Source organism: Podarcis erhardii (assembly GCF_964252035.2).
Source record: "Podarcis erhardii genome assembly, chromosome: 9".
In the NCBI taxonomy this organism is placed as follows: Eukaryota; Metazoa; Chordata; class Lepidosauria; order Squamata; family Lacertidae; genus Podarcis; species Podarcis erhardii.
This window is the reverse complement of record NC_138512.1, coordinates 69,720,151-69,740,103: the sequence shown is the minus strand read 5'-3', so window position 1 is coordinate 69,740,103 and position 19,953 is coordinate 69,720,151. Positions and strand designations below refer to the sequence as shown.

The following is a 19,953-nucleotide window of genomic DNA, read 5'->3' as shown; positions in this document are numbered from 1 at the left end:
GATGTTTTATTGTGTTTTTAACATTTTGTTGGGAGCCACCCAGAGTGGGTGGCATAATAATAATAATAATAATAATAATAATAATAATAATAATAGCATTTGTACTCCACTCTTCAGCCAGCAAAGCTCCGAAAGCAACTTGCATGAAATCAAAACAAGGCACTCCCTACCCACAGGCTTACATTCTAAGAAACAAACAAACAAAAATAAAACACAAGGGACAAGGAGGGAAAGGGGGGGATTCACAGACTCGGCCCCCAATTTCTAGCGGGTGGTGCTGTGGGTTAAACCACAGAGCCTAGGACTTGCCGATCAGAAGGTCGGCGGTTCGAATCCCTGCGACGGGGTGAGCTCCCATTGCTCGGTCCCTGCTCCTGCTAACCAGCAATTCGAAAGCACATCAAAGTGCAAGTAGATAAATAGGTACTGCTCTGGCAGGAAGGTAAACGGCGTTTCCGTGCGCTGCTCTGGTTCGCCAGAAGCGGCTTAGTTATTCTGGCCACATTACCCGGAAGCTGTACGCCGGCTCCCTCGGCCAATAAAGCAAGATGAGCGCCGCAACCCCAGAGTAGGCCACAACTGGACCTAATGGTCAGGGGTCCCTTTACCTTTCCCTTTATCCCCATCTCTCCCACTGATAAAATGGCTGCCCCCAAATGACAATTGAGGGAGAAGAGGCCTGATAAAACCTTTGCCCTCTGACTGTTACACTCAACTATAATGAACCAGAGTTGCCTCTTCTTCACCAACAACAGGTCGGTGCCATGCAGATTGTGTGACCTGCTCACAGTCTTTTGACCTCTGCGACGTCTGCCATGACACAACCAAGCTGCTGCAGGCTGGGCGCTGTGTGGCCAGCTGTGGATCCGGGTATTATCAGGATGCTGGACTTTGCTTAGGTAATCTATTTATTATTTACAATACAGTCATACCTCAGGTTACAGACACTTCAGTTTGCGTTTTTTTCAGATTGCGGACCGCCAAAACCTGGAAGTACTGGAATGGGTTACTTCCGAGTTTCGGCGGATGCACAGAAGCGCTAAATCACGCTTTGCACGTGCACAGACGCACCAAATCACAACCCGCATGTGTGAAGACGCACCACTGTGGATTGCAGACACTGCGGGTTGTGAATGTGCCTCCCACACGGATCACGTTCGCAACCCGAGCATCCACTGTATTTCAAATATTATACTTAGCTGCAGAAAAATAAAACATTTTCATGTTTTTTTATGCCTGTAACTCTCTGTGGGGTGCTTTTCTGGATAATGGAAAGCAGACTTACTTATCAACTTTCCCCTACAAATAAAATAATGACTTAATAACCTGCTCTTCTTCCTTGCAGATGATTCCAGGTAAGGAAGGATGAATCTGTCAATTGTGGCTTCCCTTTGTCAGGAAAAAGGGTGCTAACAGCATGCCCAGAGTTGTGTTGACTTTCAAAGTTCGTCAGTGTGTGCTTTTCAACAAGAGGGATGCCTTTGTGGTTTTCAGTTGGTCAGAAACATCACAGAATTGTAGACTTGTGAAGTTGGAAGGGACCCAAGTGTCATCTAGTCCAACCCACTGCAATGCAGGAATCTCAACTAAAGCATCCCTGACAGATGGCCCTCCAACATACCCAGCTCCCTCAACCATTCCTCATAAGGCTTGGTTTCCACATCCTTGGTCATCTTGGTTGCTTTCCTCTGCATGCGTTCCATCTTGTCAATATCCTTCTTAAATTGTGGTCCAAAGAACTAGACACAGCACTCACTCCATGTGTGGTCTGACCAAGACCAAATAGACACTAGACTTCTGCTCATGCAACCAGGAATAGCATCAGCTTTACTTGCTGCTTCATCACACTGTTGTCTCATGTTGAGCTTGTGATCTACTAAGACCCCTAAATCCTTTTCACATGTACTACTGACAATCCATGGGACACGGGTGGCGCTGTGATCTAAACCACAGAGCCTAGGGCTTGCCGATCAGAAGGTCGGTGGTTTGAATCCCTGCGACGGGGTGAGCTCCCATTGTTCGGTCCCTGCTCCTGCCAACCAAGCAGTTCAAAAGCATGTCAAAGTGCAAGTAGATAAATAGGTACCGCTCCAGCGGAAAGATAAACGGCGTTTCTGTGCGCTGCTGTGGTTCTCCAGAAGCAGCTTAGTCATGCTGGCCGCATGACCCGGAAGCTGTACACTGGCTCCCTCGGCCAGTAAAGCGAGATGAGCGCCGCAACCCCAGAGTCGTCTGCAACTGGACCTAATGTTCAGGGGGGGGGGTCCCTTTACCTTTACTGGCAATCCAGGTGTCCCCTATCTTAACATATGTGCAGCTGGTTCTTCTTGCCTAAGTGCAGAACCTTGCATTTGTCCCTATTGAAATTCCCTTCATTGGTTTTGGCCCAGTTCTCCAACTGAAGAAGAAGGTCATCTTGAATCCTGATTCTGTCTTCTGCAGCATTGGCTACTCCTCCTAGTTTGGTGTCATCTGCAAATTTGATGAGCATCCCATCAACTCATTTATCCAAGTTGTTCATAAAGTTGTTGAATGACACTTGGCCTGAGACAGAACCCTGCGGCAACCCTCTTGTCACTTTTCCGAAGAATGATGAGGAACCACTCATCATCATCCATAGCAGAGCCTTCTACCAAGATTACTGATACCCGTATAATGATTTAGATCCTTCACAAGCACCTAAAAGGCCACATCAAGGAGGCAGTGTTGTAGGCACTCAAAGGACCTGTTGATGGCATTTTACCATTGTACTGTTGAGAGTGTATTAACTTATAGTCTGTGTGTGTGGTTTGGGAGCTGCACGGTCAGGGGAAAAACAATGCTGTCCAGGGTTGTAAAGACTGCAGAGAGAATCATTGGGTGCACTCTTCCCACCTTGGATCAAATCTGTGCTTCCAGGTGCCATAAAAAAGCTGCAGAAATAGTGCAGGATAGTGCACACCCCGGAAATGATCTCTTTCAGCTGGAAGAAGGTACAGGGTTATAAAGACTAGGACTAGGCACCTGAGAAACAGTTTCTATCCAAATGCGATTTTGGTTTTAAATGCAGTGTAAGGAGTCTGTATGGGAGTATATTGTATTTAAAAATGGGGTATCAGAGTTTTTAGGCGGCTAACCAGGTTGGGATTGCTGGGATAGCAGGCTTGTTAGTTTTTGAATGTCTTACGTAGATTTCGTTGTTCTGTATGGGACAATGACAATAAAGATTATTGTATCGTATTGAGTGGAAGGGCAGTCTCCAAAGTGTGCCGCTATGGCGCCAAGGCTACCAGTTGCAGATTCCTGTTCCGTAAGAAACTCTTCTTTCTTTCCTGTCTTGGCCAGCCTGCAAAAAGACATGCTCTAATTGCACTGACGAGTTTGTGTGTACAGCATGCAAAGATTCGCTGCAGTTGAAGGATGGCCAGTGTGTGTCATCATGTGGTGAAGGATTCTTTCCAGGACCCCTCCAATGCACAGGTAAGATAGATAGATACCCATGTTTGATGACATGAGTTCTTTGTGTATTCTCCTTCATCTAGTAAGAACAGCCAGTATGGCCCAACAATAGATAGCACGTTTGTTGTGGAGCTGGTCTCAAATGCCCTCCAATCTCTGAATGATTTTTTCTCTACTATATGTTTTGGAGAGTTGTTTTTCCTCTATGCATTTGAACACCTCTAAAAATATTTCAGCCACAATGTGTATGATGGCTTCCGGAGATGAAAGAGAAGTTTTCCGTCTGTTTTTGGATACAGTTGGGTGCCATTTTGAATCAAGATGGCGGACTGAACATTAGAATTCTTGAGCAACGCTGAGTACAAGGCTGCTAGTATTTTATGTAAAAGAGATGCTTGGTAACAATACAAAACAAAAATGTCAAACAGCAGCTGCTGTTATTAAACTGATACAAACAAATAAGGTTTAAAAAATAACAAGAACAATGGAAGATTTTGTATCTTGGCTGCCAATTGCCATAACTAAGTGGAAACGAAATATATGAAGAATGTTAGGGTATATTGATACACATAATTTTATTTGTAAGCTGCCTTTTTACCATTAAAACCATGCTCAGGGCAGCTTGCAACATGAAAAAATAGACAATTGCAAACATAACATAATAAAATATCAAAAAATACGCAACCACATTGAAACAATTTCCACATAAATCATAACATCTAAAATAATGATACAAAAAAGTTAATAAAAGCAACACATGTACCCCAACCAAAAACCCCTAAACAATACCCTGGCCATGCTAATCCATGCTAAGTTTACAATCCTATGCTCATATACTTCCCTGGGAGTGAAACCCATTGGACTCAATGGTGCTTAATTCTGAGTACACCTACACAGGATTACACTGTAAATTAAGCCCTGAACAGACCTTTTTTAATTAATGGACCTGACTTACTCATGTTCATTAATTTCAATGGGCTAACTTTGAGTAAATTGAATATCACCCATTGTGTACAGATCTAATAATAAGCACGTTATTTCGTGATGGTTGAAATCAGCCTCAAGAAAAATTGGTGTGTGTGTGTGTGTGTGTGTGTGAGAGAGAGAGAGAGAGAGAGAGAGATCAGTTGCTTTTTGGTATTTTCTCATTCTCATTTAAAAGGTCATATTTGGCCTAATTACCACATTGTTAACAATTGGCTCAAATTGCATTTTGCTGAGAAATCATATATTATGTGGGTAGAAAGCATTTGGCGAACAGAGCGCACTTGCGCAGGCTTGAAGAGGCATAACTCATTTTCTTTCTATGATCTAGGCATCTTAGGAATTTAGAATGTGTTTTGGCAAAGGCTGACAGAGGGGAACAGGGGGAGATGAGGGCACAGAGGCAGTGAGCAGGGTCTCGGCAGGACATTTTGAGAGAAGTGGGAGAGAACATGAAACATTGGCAGCCAAGCCCAGCTCAACCCACCCATTGCTGGATTGTTCTAATTTAATTTGAGCGGTTCAAACATGTCTACTTGGAAGAAAAGTCCACTGACTTCAGTGGGGCTTACTCCCAAGTAAGCTTGATTTCCCAGTCGCTGGGAAACCCTAGCTTAATTTAGGCCACAAATCCATTTTTTAAAAATGGTCACATTGTGAAAATCACAAGTACAGTCATACCTGCTTCAGGTTGAGTGTTTTCAGGTTACACTCCGCGGTGACCAGGAAGTAACGGAGTGTGTTACTTCCGGGTTTCGCCACTCGCGCATGCGCAGATGCTCAAAATGACATCACGCACATGCGCAGTAGCGGCGAATCTCGACACGTGCAGACGCGCAGTCGTGGGTTACGCTCTACTCAGGATGCGAACAGGGCTCCAGAACGGATCCCGTTCGCATACAGAGGTACCACTGTAGAAGTGCTCTGTAGAAGGAAAAGCCACATTCCCCGAAATAATAGGGAGTTTTATGGTCATCATGCCGTTGTCTGACAGTGTCCTGCAAACCCTGATGTCCTTCCAATGCAAAAAAATTAATAGATTCATTTCTGCCCCTTCTGAGCCATTTGCAACATGCTGCCTTTAATAATAGCACACTTTCAGCAGGCAATAGGACCGCAGGAGGTTCCCCTCTTGCTTCTAAGTGGTTCTCCATCTTTATGCAAGATGGAATTCTGAGTAGGAAGCAGCTGGCAATCTGCATGTTAATATGGTAGCTGCATGATGCCAGTACTTGCCAGCTGATTATGCCACACTGTCTGCCACCATTTTTAGGACCAATGGATCTCTGTAATTTTCAGCCTCCAGAAGCTCTGGCTGGAGGATTGAAAGCTTGAGAGGCACTGTTCTTACATGCTGTGCGACCCTGTGCATGTGTGGCTTGATAATTTGCAAATGGGTTACCAAATAGTTCTTACAAAGGGGGTCAGAATTAGACAGCCCCTGGACCAAATCACGCATATGCACACACACTGAGACCGAAATGAGACCTGGAAGGAGTTTACATTGGCTGATACTTCGCAGGGTGGGAGCTGTGGTCTCCCAAATCCTTTTGAAAGTAGCCTTCCAGCAAAACTGGTTTCATAGCCAGGCTGCTACCGAAAATCCCCTTCATGTTGTCCTTTTGCCTTGCGTGAGAAATGTGCTGCCTCTGGGTCCAAGGTTTTTAGAATCACAAGGTCTAGAAATTTATTGCATCTGGGGAAAGGAAGCTGGGATTTCCTAAAGATGGTATTCAATAATAAAAAAGTCCCCACTTAGAATATGCACAGTGCACAAATCAATGTTCCTTTGTTGCTGTTTAGTCGTTTAGTCGTGTCCGACTCTTCGTGACCCCATGGACCAGAGCACGCCTGGCACTCCTGTCTTCCACTGCCTCCCACAGTTTGGTCAAACTCATGCTGGTAGCTTCGAGAACACTGTCCAACCATCTCGTCCTCTGTCGTCCCCTTCTCCTTGTGCCCTCCATCTTTCCCAACATCAGGGTCTTTTCCAGGGAGTCTTCTCTTCTCATGAGGTGGCCGAAGTATTGGAGCCTCAGCTTCAGGATCTGTCCTTCCAGTGAGCCCTCAGGGATGATTTCCTTAAGAATGGATCGGTTTGCTCTTCTTGCAGTCCATGGGACTCTCAAGAGTCTCCTCCAGCGCCATAATTCAAGAGCATCAATTCTTTGGCGATCAGCCTTCTTTATGGTCCAGCTCTCACTTCCATACATCACTACTGGGAAAACCATAGCTTTTACTATATGGACCTTTGTTGGCAAGGTGATGTCTCTACTTTTTAAGATGCTGTTACAGATAGGTAGCCGTGTTGGTCTGCCATAGTCAAAACAAAACAAATTCCTTCCAGTAGCACCTTAAAGACCAACTAAGTCAGTTCTTGGTATGAGCTTTCGTGTGCATGCACACTTCTTCAGATACACAGTATCTGAAGAAGTGTGCATGCACACGAAAGCTCATACCAAGAACTGACTTAGTTGGTCTTTAAGGTGCTACTGGAAGGAATTTGTTTTGTTTTAAGATGCTGTCTAGGTTTGTCATTGCTTTTCTCCCAAGAAGCAGGCATCTAATGTTCCTTTAGAATTTGCAAATATTGATGGCAAAATCTGAATTTTGCACTTGCCCAGTGAACTAATGGATGTGAGCGAAACACACATAGTCTTGCACTTGTAGATTGAAAAGGTCTCCTTTCCCATGTGGCTGACCAGAGCAGGCTTTCCTTCCGGTCTACTCCTACTGAGTTTTACATTTTCCCTCTTGCTTGGCTCTCTTGAGCGTCTCTTAATTGGTGAGCCCCCCCCCCCCCCGGCAGCCAAATATGGCTATTCGTTTCACCTTATTACCGCTTTTGCAGCTCACTCGTCCTGCATTTCATCCGTATTTCCACTCATGCATGTCGGCGGGAGAAAGTTGCTGGGAAAATTTCTTCTCTCTTTTCCTCCAAGGAGTTCAAGCAATTTGTTTTAGTTCTGCCTGACTGCACTTTTCTGCATAAAAAGAAGAAGGGGGGGGGGGAGACAACCCACGGAAGAAAGTGCTGGGTTTCAGAACTTGTTCATAACTCAGTAGGCTATCCACTTCCCTCACCACGTGTGTGTTTTTGGCTCGAGGCATTAGCGGGAAGAAGACAGATTAAGCTGACATTAAGCCCTTCTCTGTACCCTCGTACAGAGTGTCTACAAATGGGTAACTTCCCCAGCGATCAGTTTTCTCTGATGCTCAGTGCTGAAACCTCGTGAGACGACGGCCATCCGTTAAGTCCCATGAGGTGGTGAAAAGAATTTTCCTAGTCATGCAGTCAGAAATCTGGGAAAGCGTCTGAGTGGTGAGATTCCTCTCTCAGCTTGGTCACTGCTTTCCCTTCTGCCAGTTGGTTCAGACAGTACTAGTGGTCTGACTCCATAAAAAGCAGGTTTCCCACATGGTTACATGTGCACCGCAGTAAATTGCCACTTCATCGTTTGATCTATTTATTTGGGTTTTTTTAAAATTTAAAATCTATACTGTCGTACCTTGGTTCCCGAACGCCTTGCAACTCAAAACGTTTTGGCTCCCGAACGTCGCATACCCGGAAATGAGTGTTCTGGTTTGTGAACGTTCTTTGGAACCCGAACATCCGACACAGCTTCCGATTGAGTGCAGGAGGCTCCTGAAGCCACTCGGAAGCTGCACCTTGGTTTTTGAACATTTTCCGAAGTCGAACAAACTTCTGGAACCGATTCTGTTAGAGAACCAAAGTACGATTGTATTAGAAATGTTTATTACTTGGTTTTTTGTTTGTTTGTTTTTTTAAATGTTTATTAGAAAAGTCCAAGGAGCATTTAAAAAAGCAGCACTGGGGAAAAATATTATGTCAATGAGATAACGAAAGTATAATTGAAACTAAATACAGTGGTACCTCAGGTTAAGTACTTAATTCGTTCCGGAGTTCCATTCTTAACCTGAAACTGTTCTTAACCTGAAGCACCACTTTAGTTAATGGGGCCTCCAGCTGCTGCCGTGCCACCGGAGCACAATTTCTGTTCTCATCCTGAAGCAAAGTTCTTAACCCGAGGTACTATTTCTGGGTTAGCGGAGTCTGTAACCTGAAGCGTATGTAACCTGAAGCATATGTAACCCGAGGTACCACTGTACAGTCCTACCTCAGGTTACAGCCGCTTCAGGTTGCGTTTTTTGGGGTTTACGGACCGCCGAAACCCGGAAGTAACAGAATGGGTTACTTCTGGGTTTTGGCGGTTGCGCATGTGCAGAAGCGCCAAATCGCAACCTGCGCATGCACAGACGCACAGATGCAGGTTGCGAACGCTGCAGGTTGCAAATGTGCATCCTGCACGGATCACATTCACAACCCGAGCATCCACTGTATCAGGATTGCAGCAAAGTCGTATCTGTGATGGCCTCTGGAAAAAACTTTCTAGAACAGGGGTTCCCAAGGCATGGCCCATGAACTTCATTCAGGCGATCTATGGTGGGGCTGTGCGTAGCTCCACGTGTGTGAAGAACGGTGGAAGGAAGCTCTGCCTTCCTCAGAGGATTAAAGCCACAGCTACTGGCTAGGCATGGCAAGGTCCCAAGCATTACAATCGCTAAACAATGGGAAGAAAAGTCTTTGAGTGATTCGCAAAGCAATTTTCAAGTGGTCCAGGTGGGGGCAAGTTTGAGAAACACTGGCTGGGATCACTTCTGAATAGTATTGTGACCCATGGGGGCTAGAACTCGGAGTTTATGTGTTCAGGCAACAACCGATTGACACGCATCCGATTGATGCGCACGCACAGTGCTGAACTCAGAAGTGACCCGAAAACGCCACTGAAAGGGTAGAACACGGGCGGGGTGGAACTTTTTACAAGGGCTCATGGGGGTCTGAAACGTAACTCCCGCACAAAGTGACAATTGCCTGTGCTTGTGTTCCTTGTCGTTGGGTTTGGATTCATTAGGGCCTGGGCCTTTTCAGTACTGGCCCCGACTTGGTGGAACACTCTGTCACAAGAGACTAGGGCCCTGCGGGACTTGACATCTTTCCCCAGGGCCTGCAAAACAGAGCTGTTCCGCCTGGCCTTTGGTTTGGACTCAGTCTGACCCTTATGTTTCCCTCCCCTTACGGTTTTGATTTGTGGGCTACTTTTAAAATGAGGCTGCTTTTTAAATTGTATTTTAACCTGTATTTTAAATTGGGTTGCCCCCCCCCATTATGTTTCTATTGTAATTTTACTGGTGTTAGCCGCCCTGAGCCCGGCTCTGGCCGGGGAAGGTGGGGTAAAAATAAATTTTTTTATTATTATTATTTATTATTAGTCTTTTGCGGAAATAATAATAATAATAATAATAATAATAATAATAATAATAATTTATTTGTACCCCACCATCTGTCTGGGCTTCCCCAGCCACTCTGGGCAGCTTCCAACCAAATATTTAAATACAGTAAAGCATCTAACATTAAAAGCTTCCCTAAACAGGGCTGCCTTCAGATTTCTTCTAAAAGTTTGGTAGTTGTTGTTCTCTTTGACATCTGGTGGGAGGGCGTTCCACAGGGTGGGTGCCACTACCGAGAAGGCCCTGTAACTTGTCTTCTCGCAGTGAGGGAACCGCCAGAAGGCCCTCAGTGCTGGACCTCAGTGTCCGGGTAGAACGATGGGGGTGGAGATGCTCCTTCAGATATACTGGACTGGGGCCATTTAGGGCTTTAAAGGTCAGCACCAACACTTTGAATTGTGCTCGGAAACGTACTGGTTCTGTCTGCAGAGAGCCTGTTCTTTTTTGGGTTTTAAGTCTAGGTTCATCATTACCCATGTGAACCTCCTCACCTAAGGTTAATGACACTCAGCCAATATAATTGCACCCCCCCAAAAAATGCAAAGGATGAGGCATGAGAGGGGGAGCAAGACCGTGAGCAGCTGGAGGGCAATTTCAGATGGGAGAGGCAGGTTTGAGTCTGTGGGCATGTTCAGAGTTGAATGGGAGACCTGCCAGTTATTCTCCATTTCCAACTTTTCTTTCCTCGTTTCGTCACGAAGCAACCACATTCCTTTAATCATTCCTTCCCCGCTCACCCCACGACACGCTTTCTTCCAGAATGAAGATCTGTGCGCAAACTAATTTGCTATGCCTCTTTCTTCCTTGACAGACACTTCTTCTAAAGAACGATAAATGCATTAAAAAGCGGAAATTGGAAATGTGTAAGGGACATTAACTGCACAATTAATGCCCGTTGGAACCATGGGTGACAGGGGGAGCGGGTTAGGGCATGGGGAACTGCCTGTCTCAGAGGGCAGCTTTCCCCATATAGCCCCATGCAGCCTGCTGAACCTCAGCTAATGGTTCAGGCTCCATGCAGATGTTGGTAACAAAACAACATTTTGAACAGGGTGGTCAACAGAGCTGCCAACACAGGAGCCTGAAGCAGGGTTTCCTCCCAGACTAAGAGAGAGAGAGAGAGAGTTGGGAGCCCGGAAGCTCGGCTCTCTTTGATTCTTTTTTTAGCATATCATTTTCAACAGTAATTAAACATACTTTTACATCTTATTCAGTTTTTTTGACTTCCATCAGTCCTGTCTGAAAATTTTCCAATCTAATCTCTTAGTATGCATTTCTTATTTTCCCTATTATATTTCAAACTCATAACCAATGTCTCTATCTTTTTCTACTTTGTAACACTTCGTATATTTCTCCTTACAAAACTTCTTGTAGTCCTACTAGCGTAATTTGGTGATTACAGTTGCTCTTCAAATAATTCATATACATCTTCCAATCTTCTGTAAATCTCTGGTCCTGCAGGTTTCGGATCCTTCCTGTCATTTTGTCCAATTCTGCATAGTCCATTAATTTTGTCTGCCATTCTTCTTTTGTCGGAATTTCTTCTTGCTTCCATCATTTTTTCTTTGATTCACCATGCTTGGTTTCAGCACAGGTTAAAATCTACAGGAAAAACTAACTCCAGTTCTGTCTTGGGTGGAGCAGTGAGAAATATAGAGGGTTGCCTTCTTTGCAGTGGCTCTAACAATTCTGGAGTGCACTTCTGGAGAGATGCTCTTTCTTTGCTAGGCAGAAGAGGCGGCTGGGCGGGCTGGGCTGTCATTTTCTGTTTTGCAAAAAATGACGGAACACTAGTGGTCACCTCTTCTTCCTCTGCAGCTGAAGAATCTTCTCTCTCCTTTGGAAGGAAGAGTTGGAGACCACAGAAGCCCCTATGTCTTGAGGCTTGGCTCTGTTTCCCTTTAGTTAGTCTCCCTTCCATGAGTCTTCAGAACCGCCCAGACAAATGGAAAAAGAGACATTGCAGAGTGAAGTGTGGGCAGCGGGGGGGGGGAGGGCAATCGATAGTTGCTAGGATTTATTTATTTCTTTAAAAGCAGCCTAGGATAAATTGCCTCGATGGCTTTCCTCGTGGGTGCAGGAACTCAAGCTGCACGCTCAAACAGCAGCTCAAATTGCACAACAGCTGCTATTGCATTTGGGAATATGTGTGTCTATATGTGTGTGTGTGTGTGTGTGTGTGTGTGTGTGTGTGTGTGTGTGTGTATATATATATATATATGCTTTCGTAGATTTTCACGGGTACAGGAATGCAGGTTTTGGTGTCCTCGGGTGTCTTCCCGTGTAAAAGTTGGGGTGTCTAGGCGACGTTTCGACGAGGTCTCACTCGTCATCTTCATATATATATATATGTGGAGAATTTGCACTTGAGAAATTTGCACTTGAGAAAAGACCATGATCGGCTTTTAGGGCAGATTAATGATCTGTGTTTCCCAAAACTATTGTGCTGATTAGGTTGGATGCTTCACAATGGCGATGCTCTAAATAGACCTCACAGTGGAATTCGGAAAGGTTGCAGTCGGCGCTATAGCTTCCTTCTGTATCTTCCCCCCTGTAGACCTGCTTGGGTTAGCAGAACTTTTCCTTCTCCTTAGTTGCTCTGAACCCTCCAGCGCCACTGTCAGCCAGCACAGTGGATGAGCCACCAATCATTGAGCAATGGATGGGGACTCAGTCCTGAGCTGAGACTTTATGTACCTGATCACATGCTTCCTCAGTCACCTTAGGAGTGTGTGTTATGCAAGGCAATCCCAAGGGAGATATCGATCCTGTGGACCTTTCCTGTTTGATCTGCGCCGTCCACGCAGCACTAAATATAGATGTCCTGATCCCAGCTAGGCAAGAGCCTTGCAACGATTTCTGCTTTTAAAACCGTCCAATAAGGAGGGGGACGAAAAGGGTAGTGAGGGGAATGGATCTGAGAAACAAGGCAATTTGAGTAGGCTTGTTTCCTAATTACCTCGCTGTCCTCATTTGGCCTGCAAATTGAGACAGACACCTCCTCTCTCCCTTCTCTGGAGGTGAGCCAGCTCTGGAGTTTTATGTGTGAGATCATCATTGTGGCTAATAATGGGTGTTAGATACATCCTCTCACAATCCTTTTGTCTGTTTATGGATCCTTCTGATAGTGACATGAGGGCAGTTGTTCCCTTGCGATCTGATATGGTGGGATCCCAGCTTGTGTTCCAAAAAGGGTCATTATTAAACCATCTACGTGGCACTTTATGAAGTAGAATAAGTAGAAGTCGACATCTCTGCTCCAAGGAACTGAACTGTCTAAAGCAGCAGTTCTCCTCCTGTGGGTCCCCAGATGTTGTTGGACTATAACTCCCATCATCCCTAGCTAGCAAGGCCAGAGCTCAGGGATGATGGGAGTTGTAGTCCAACAACATCTGGGGGGACCCACAGGCTGAGAACCACAAGGGTGGGGAACCTCAGGCCCAGAGCTCAAATTCACCCCTCAAGTCTCTCTTTATCTTGCCCTTGGGATTCTCCCGGGCCACACGCCCTTTCCCCAGGCTGTGCCCCTCACTGTAGCAGCTTTGCATCCTCCTCAAATGTTTTTCCTTGACTGAAATGTCATACCTTGCAATAGGAAACAGCCCAAAACCCAAACACCACCTTCCATGGCCACACTCCTGCATGAGATCACGGCTCCCAAAAAGTGGTTTCCCCAGGCACAGCACCCCAAAATGCATGTTTCGGGGGAACATGCAAGATTGCTACCACCCCAAATCTTGCACAGTGCCCCAAAGTGCACATTTTGGGTCGCCATTTCCAGAAAAAGTGCAGCCCAAAATTACAGAAGATTTTAGTGGCCATTTTGACCACTGCCCTCTCATGAGGTAAAATGGAGTGTCCTGTTTTTTTCTGGGGCAGCTGACAGATATGTAATGTGTCCCCGAACTCTGATTATTCCTCTTGCTATCCTGGGCAGAGGGCTGTGTGTGTGTGTGTGTGTTTGTGTAGAAACTAGCCAGCTGTACAAAGGTAAAATTTACATTTATTGTTCCACCCACTTTTTCTTCTTTGGCCCTGCCCACCACTGAAATGTTACCCTTGAGTTTAAATACTTCTGATTTCAATGCAGGGCATCATTTAATGCAACTAATTGGAGGTAGAGCCAGGCAGCCAATGCAGGCAGAGTCTTACTTACTTTGGCTTTTCTCCCCGTCCTTCTCCCTTGGGCATTTCAGCCATTCTCAGACACAAGCATCAGATATTCGAGAACAAGGAGAAAAGTTGGCAGCATCCAGCACCTAGATGTGCCTGTGATTATTCAGGTCTGCTTCTGCCAAGAGATAGAGACAGAAAAGACACCAGGGAGTCTCTGTGTGATAAGAAGCCTGTGAATATAGAATCATAGAATTGCAGATTTGGAAGGGACCTGGAGGGTTATCTGTTCCAACCCCTGCAATGCCTGTTTCAGGACTGGATTTTAGGGGACAGGAAAACATGGTAGAGGGTCTTTTGCCCCCTTACCTTGCCCTAGTGATCAACCTCTCTTGAATAATTTGTTTCTGTAAGTGACTAGGCTCTATCCTACGAGCTGAGATTTAAACGGCTGCATGTGAGAGCTGCTTGCTAATCTTATTTCTGAATTATGCTTTGATCCCTGATATCTTTCTCCTATGGGAAGATTAAAGAGCCTTACGTGGAGCTCCCAGGAGGCCCCACGTCCAGAGACTAAGCAGGCCAAGATCTGCTTAGCTTTAACAATACACCAGCAACCCATGCCCTCCGATCATAAAATGATAAAGGAGGCCTGCCATATCATAATGGTAGCTATGTTCTACCCTGATCCTGCCCCAGTTTGTATAATTTATACCTTTATAAAATGCCTAAAGGTATGCTAGCAAATTACCAGCCCTGCAAATTGCCAATGTACGATTTTCACCCTCTGGGCTCGTTTTATATACCCATACGTGTCCCCCCCCCCCCCGGACAAGTCAGGAGCAAATGTCACCAGGGGTTCATTCCTGTCTGTTTAGCAAGCAAAGACGTGCCTCGATGAGGAACAATAAAAGTTAAGAACCTCTTCAGGACAAAACTTGGGCGTAATCAATTTTTAAAAAGCAACAATACCTAAAACTAAAGAGATTTTGCGGTTTTGTGTAAGCGATGGCTGCACATGACTTAACATGCCACAGCCGTACTGAATGCCAGAGATAAATCTCTCTTGTTCTGCACAGATCATAGCAGCATGTTGTCTCCCTCCACCCGCTGTGCTCCCTATGCGTGTCTTCTTGTAGATCCAATGTCCATAACTTCCCTTTATTTCATTGTACACAATTCAGCGCAAACTGCCGCCTCTCCCAGAAAATAGACACATATCTGTTGCTGCTGCAAGCTGGCTATTAGCTCCACGATAGCTCACCTCTCAAAAAGGGTACGAGAAATGAAGGTCTACCAGGCTTGCATGTTGAGCAGGAATAATAATAATAATAATAATAATAATAATAATAATAATAATAATGTAAACAGGTGGAACCTGCAACAAAACTGTTATGTATTCAGTGGTCTGCGTTTGCCTGAGCTTGAGTCCAGACTAAGGATTCTGAGCTCCTGTCTTCTGATTCGATACATGATGTCCAATCACAGAACATTTCAGGATTTGGGCCTCTGCCATTGGCCCTTGAACTCTGAGTCGTGATTTGCAGCTTGGAAGTTTAGACAGCCAATCACGTTGGGAGTGGGAGTGGCCCAGGCTTTCAGAAATGTATATAAGCAGTTGCTTTGCCCCTGGGAGGTACCATATTTTCTGCCCTATAGGGCTCACCGGCCCATAGGGCGCACCTATTTTTTTTGGGGGGGGGGAATAAAGATTTTTTTTTTATTTCCCCCCCCAGGTGCGGGGCTGGGGCGGGGGAAGCCCGAGTTTCCCCCGACCGCAACCCCCAGAACAGTCTGCTATCCGCAAGCCTTCCCCCACCAGCCATGACAAGCTCTGGGAGTATTCCCCACTTCCCACAGAAGCCGCATGCTCTTTAAAGGGGCTGCGCGGCTTCTACTGGCTTTTCTAGGAGATGGAAAAGAGCTGCCCGAAGCCCGGGGCGCGCTGCTCAGCACGCCCCAGGCTTTGGGATGCAGGCTGCTATCCGCAAGCCTGGGGAGATCGGCGGGAACTCCCGCTGGTCTCCCCAGGCTTGCAGAGAGCTGCCCGAAGCCCAGGGCGCGCTCCGCTGCGCTCCCCGGGTTTCGGGCTGCAGTCACGCCGGGCTCCCAAGGCTTGCAGAAAGCTGCCCGAAGCCTGGAGAGCGAGAGGGGTCGGTGCGCACCAACCCCTCTGGCTCTCCAGGCTTCAGCGAAAGCCTGCATTCGCCCCATAGGACGCATACACATTTCCCCTTCATTTTTGGAGGGGGGAAAGTGCGTCCTATATGGCAAAAAATACGGTAGTTCAATAAAGGTTCTTGCTGTTATCATCGTGTCTTGCCTTGTGGGAACCCACTTACACTTTGAAAACATTGCAGTGCGAGTGGTCCTGCTCAGTATTCCAGCCATGCCTCTTCCAGGATACTCCATTCAATTCCCATGAACCCCTCCCTCCCCATTTTCTGTTTTCCTGCTGCCCAGCAAACTCTTGCCATTCCGTGGCCACTGAGCATTCTCTGTCCCCATTGTGCTATTTGGGGTGATTCTTTTATCTTCTTTATCTCATACCTCTAAAGAGTTCTTTTTCTTCTTCTGCAAGCCTTAGTTTTGCCAAGCATGTTGACACCTATACAGCTGGTGTAACTCAGCCCTTGATTTTGCTCTTGGTGTGTGTATGATATTAGTTGCACTAAAACTGCTTCAGCGAAGTGAGCTCATGGTTAATGCTCAGCATAGACCAGCTGCAGGTGAGACATGAGTATACCTGAAGGAGCGTCTCCACCCCCATCGTTCTGCCTGGACACTGAGGTCCAGCGCTGAGGGCCTTCTGGCGGTTCCCTCATTGCGAGAAGCAAAGCTACAGGGAACCAGGCAGAGGGCCTTCTCGGTAGTGGTGCCTGCCCTGTGGAACGCCCTCCCATCAAATGTCAAAGCGATAAATAACTACCTGACATTCAGAAGACAGCCCTGTTCAGGGAAGTTTTTAATCTGTGATATTTTAGTGTATTTTTGGTTTCTATGGAAGCCGCCGAGAGTGGCTGGGGAAACCCAGCCAGATGGGTGGGGTACAAATAATAAATTATTATTATTATTATTATTATTATTATTATTATACACCAATAAGGTTTTGGTCTGTACCAAAGCAGGTGATTTGGTTTCCCTGTTTGATCATCCTCCATAGCTTCTGTTAGCTTGATGTGCAGAAAATAGCCAGGGAATCTTTCCACTGAATGGGGACGAACGTTTTCACATGTCTGTGGGACATGCTGCTGTTTATAAACCTTTGCTACAAGGACCAGATGAGAAGTTCGCAATCCTATAAGGGAGGTTTCTGATGCTCAGTGACTGGATGAGGCAACTCCGTTATCTTCTGACCTGCAAACTTTTTTCTTGACTTCAGCTTGCCATGAATCCTGCGCTGCTTGCTGGGGCCCAAATGCTAACAATTGCTTCACCTGCAAAGACCCGTCTAACGTGTTACGGGAAGGTTCCTGTGTTGCGAGTTGTGGCCAGGGGTTCTACATCCAGGATGGTGTTTGCAAAGGTAAAAAAAGCTTCAAGCTGTCTAGCGGCCTTCATTTGTTTTTTTTCTACTGCAGAGTTCTTCGAGTGAATGTGGTATCCATTTTTCTGTTACACATTTTGGTAGGAGTCTCCTGGGGGGGTGGGGATTGCTTCCTTTAGAGCAGGGGTGGGGAATTGCCTGGGGGTCCTTTCTGGGCTGCCAGGACATTTTACCTAAACCATGTCTGTCCTGCTCATCAGCTGACATCGCTGGTGGCAGCATCCACATATGGAGAGAGCCAGTGGATTCACGACAATGAGGACACACCCTCAGTTCTCTTCGGCACCTCCACATGAAAATTGACAGTCAGGGAAACTCCATTCCTTGAGTGAAACTCTTTATCCAAGCTATGAGGAGTTCCCCAACATGGTATCTGTTGTGACGTGGGGTTTGTGATTTCAGCTCTCTTGACATAATATGCTGGAGACAGTTCTCTAGTAACACTTCTTTATTAAAAGCAACAAGACTAAAACCTGAGGAGGGGAGAGCTACATTTATAGGGACAGGGAACAAGCTAGAAGGGATACATTTTGGAGGGAACAATATCAGGCAATCACAGTCCTGCCTTTTGGAGGCAAAAAAATAAGACAGAGGATCCAAATACAGCAGCTTAAATGAACCAATAGTAGCTGTACCCTCTGGAACCAAAAGGCAGTTACTTTACCCTAATTCAATTACAGACAATAATAATACAGATATAAAATCCTTTGACTCAATACACAACACCCCTCCCCCCCTAGTGAGCACAGCAGACGTAATCTCTCAGGTACTGTGGGGTCCTACAACTTCTACTTGATCTCCTGACAACAGGTGTTGCCGGTTCTGGATTGGGTGTCACCAGTGGTAGGGGGGCTGCTATAGGGGTTTCGTCAGGAACAGATGGAGTCCCAGACATCTCAGGGTCCCCTACCTGTACCTCGTCATCCTGAGGACTAGCAGACCCTGGTTCATTTGCTGAAGCCCCTGGTGATTGCACCTCTGGGCCATTTTCACTCTTGTCTTGCAGCTCTGCGTCGTTAGCCAGGGATGAATTATCAGACTCCTCCCTGCTGAGCGCCCGGCGCCTCAGCTGATCTATATGTCTCTTCCAAACTTGCCCATTTTCCAAGGTCACATAATAGGACACAGGTCCACTAGCCCGGGTGACCACACCAGCCACCCACCGCGAACCTCGTGAATAGTTCCTCACCCAGACCAGATCTTCAGGGGCGAAATACCTTGTTGTGTCAGTCTCAGCCTGGGGGTTTGCTCTTGAATTACGGTTTGGCATTTTATCCGGGTGGACATAATCCAGCACCGTTACCAATCTTCTACCCAAGAGCAGCTCAGCTGGCGACTTGCCCGTCGCAGTACACGGCGTCGCATGCTGCAAAAATAACATTCGCGCGATGCGAGCTGACCAGTTACCCTCCATTAAGCGCGCAATGGATTCTTTGGCTGTTCTTACCATGCGCTCCGCCTGCCCATTTAAGGATGGGTGAAAGGGCGCGGATGTGACCCCCCTTATGAAGTTATCAGCCAAGAATGCCCTGAATTCCTGGGATACAAAAGCTGCCCCATTATCTGATACAGTGGTCTCAGGTAACCCATGGGTTGCAAACAGCTGCCTCAACACCTTGATTACGGCAGCTGATGCCATGCTAGGGACCATCACCACTTCTAACCATTTGGAATATGCATCGACGATAACCAAAAAGACCTTCCCCTGGAATGGCCCAGCAAAATCTAAGTGCAGCCGGCTCCAGGGAGATCTGGACTGCTCCCACCAGTGAACTGGTGCTCTGGCCACTTCTGGCCGCACCTCTTGGCATGCCTTGCATGTTCGTACCCATTGTTCTATGTTCTGGTCCATTCCAGGCCACCACACATAACATCGGGCTAGCGACTTCATCCTGACCATTCCCGGGTGTCCCATGTGAAGCGTCTCAAGAACCCTGTTTCTCAGTGGTGCTGGGATGATCACCCTATCTCCCCACAGGAGACAACCCTTATGCATGGATAACTCGTGCTGCCTTGTTGCTCCAGAAATTAATGTCAGGGTTTCAATTAATATGGGACGCGGGTGGCGCTGTGGGTTAAAGCACAGAGCCTAGGACTTGCCAATCAGAAGGTTGACGGTTTGAATCCCTGCGACGGGGTGAGCTTCGGTTGCTCGGTCCCTGCTCCTGCCAACCTATCAGTTCGAAAGCACGTCAAAGTGCAAGTAGATAAATAGGTACCACTCTGGTGGGAAGGTAAACGGCATTTCCATGCGCTGCTCTGGTTCACCAGAAGTGGCTTAGTCATGCTGGCCACATGACCTGGAAGCTGTACACCGGCTCCCTTGGCCAATAAAGCGAGATGAGCGCCGCAACCTCAGAGTCGGCCACGACTGGACCTAATGGTCAGGGGTCCCTTTACCTTTACCTTCAATTAATGGGCATTTGGTTAATATGGATTAAAGGGCAGAACTGTGCCAGGTAGGGAATTCCTGGGCTGGCTTATGCAAATCAGCCCGGTTGGCTGGGTGAAGAGCAAACCTCTTAACATGACAAAAGGTGTTGATGAAGCCAGTGCAGGAT

The 19,953-nt window shown here is 46.5% G+C and overlaps 1 protein-coding gene across 2 annotated transcripts in view; it reads left to right on the top strand.

Moving 5' to 3' along the window:
* The window catches only part of FRAS1 (Fraser extracellular matrix complex subunit 1), a 384,087-nt gene that overhangs the window by 172,521 nt on the left and 191,613 nt on the right, over nucleotides 1-19,953 (top strand). For both annotated transcript variants that reach the window (XM_081876572.1, XM_081876571.1), the window contains exons 12-14: nucleotides 756-899; nucleotides 3,325-3,459; nucleotides 17,228-17,371. In XM_081876572.1, the coding sequence (XP_081732698.1) occupies nucleotides 756-899; nucleotides 3,325-3,459; nucleotides 17,228-17,371 (423 nt within the window). The remainder of the gene's footprint in view (nucleotides 1-755; nucleotides 900-3,324; nucleotides 3,460-17,227; nucleotides 17,372-19,953) is intronic.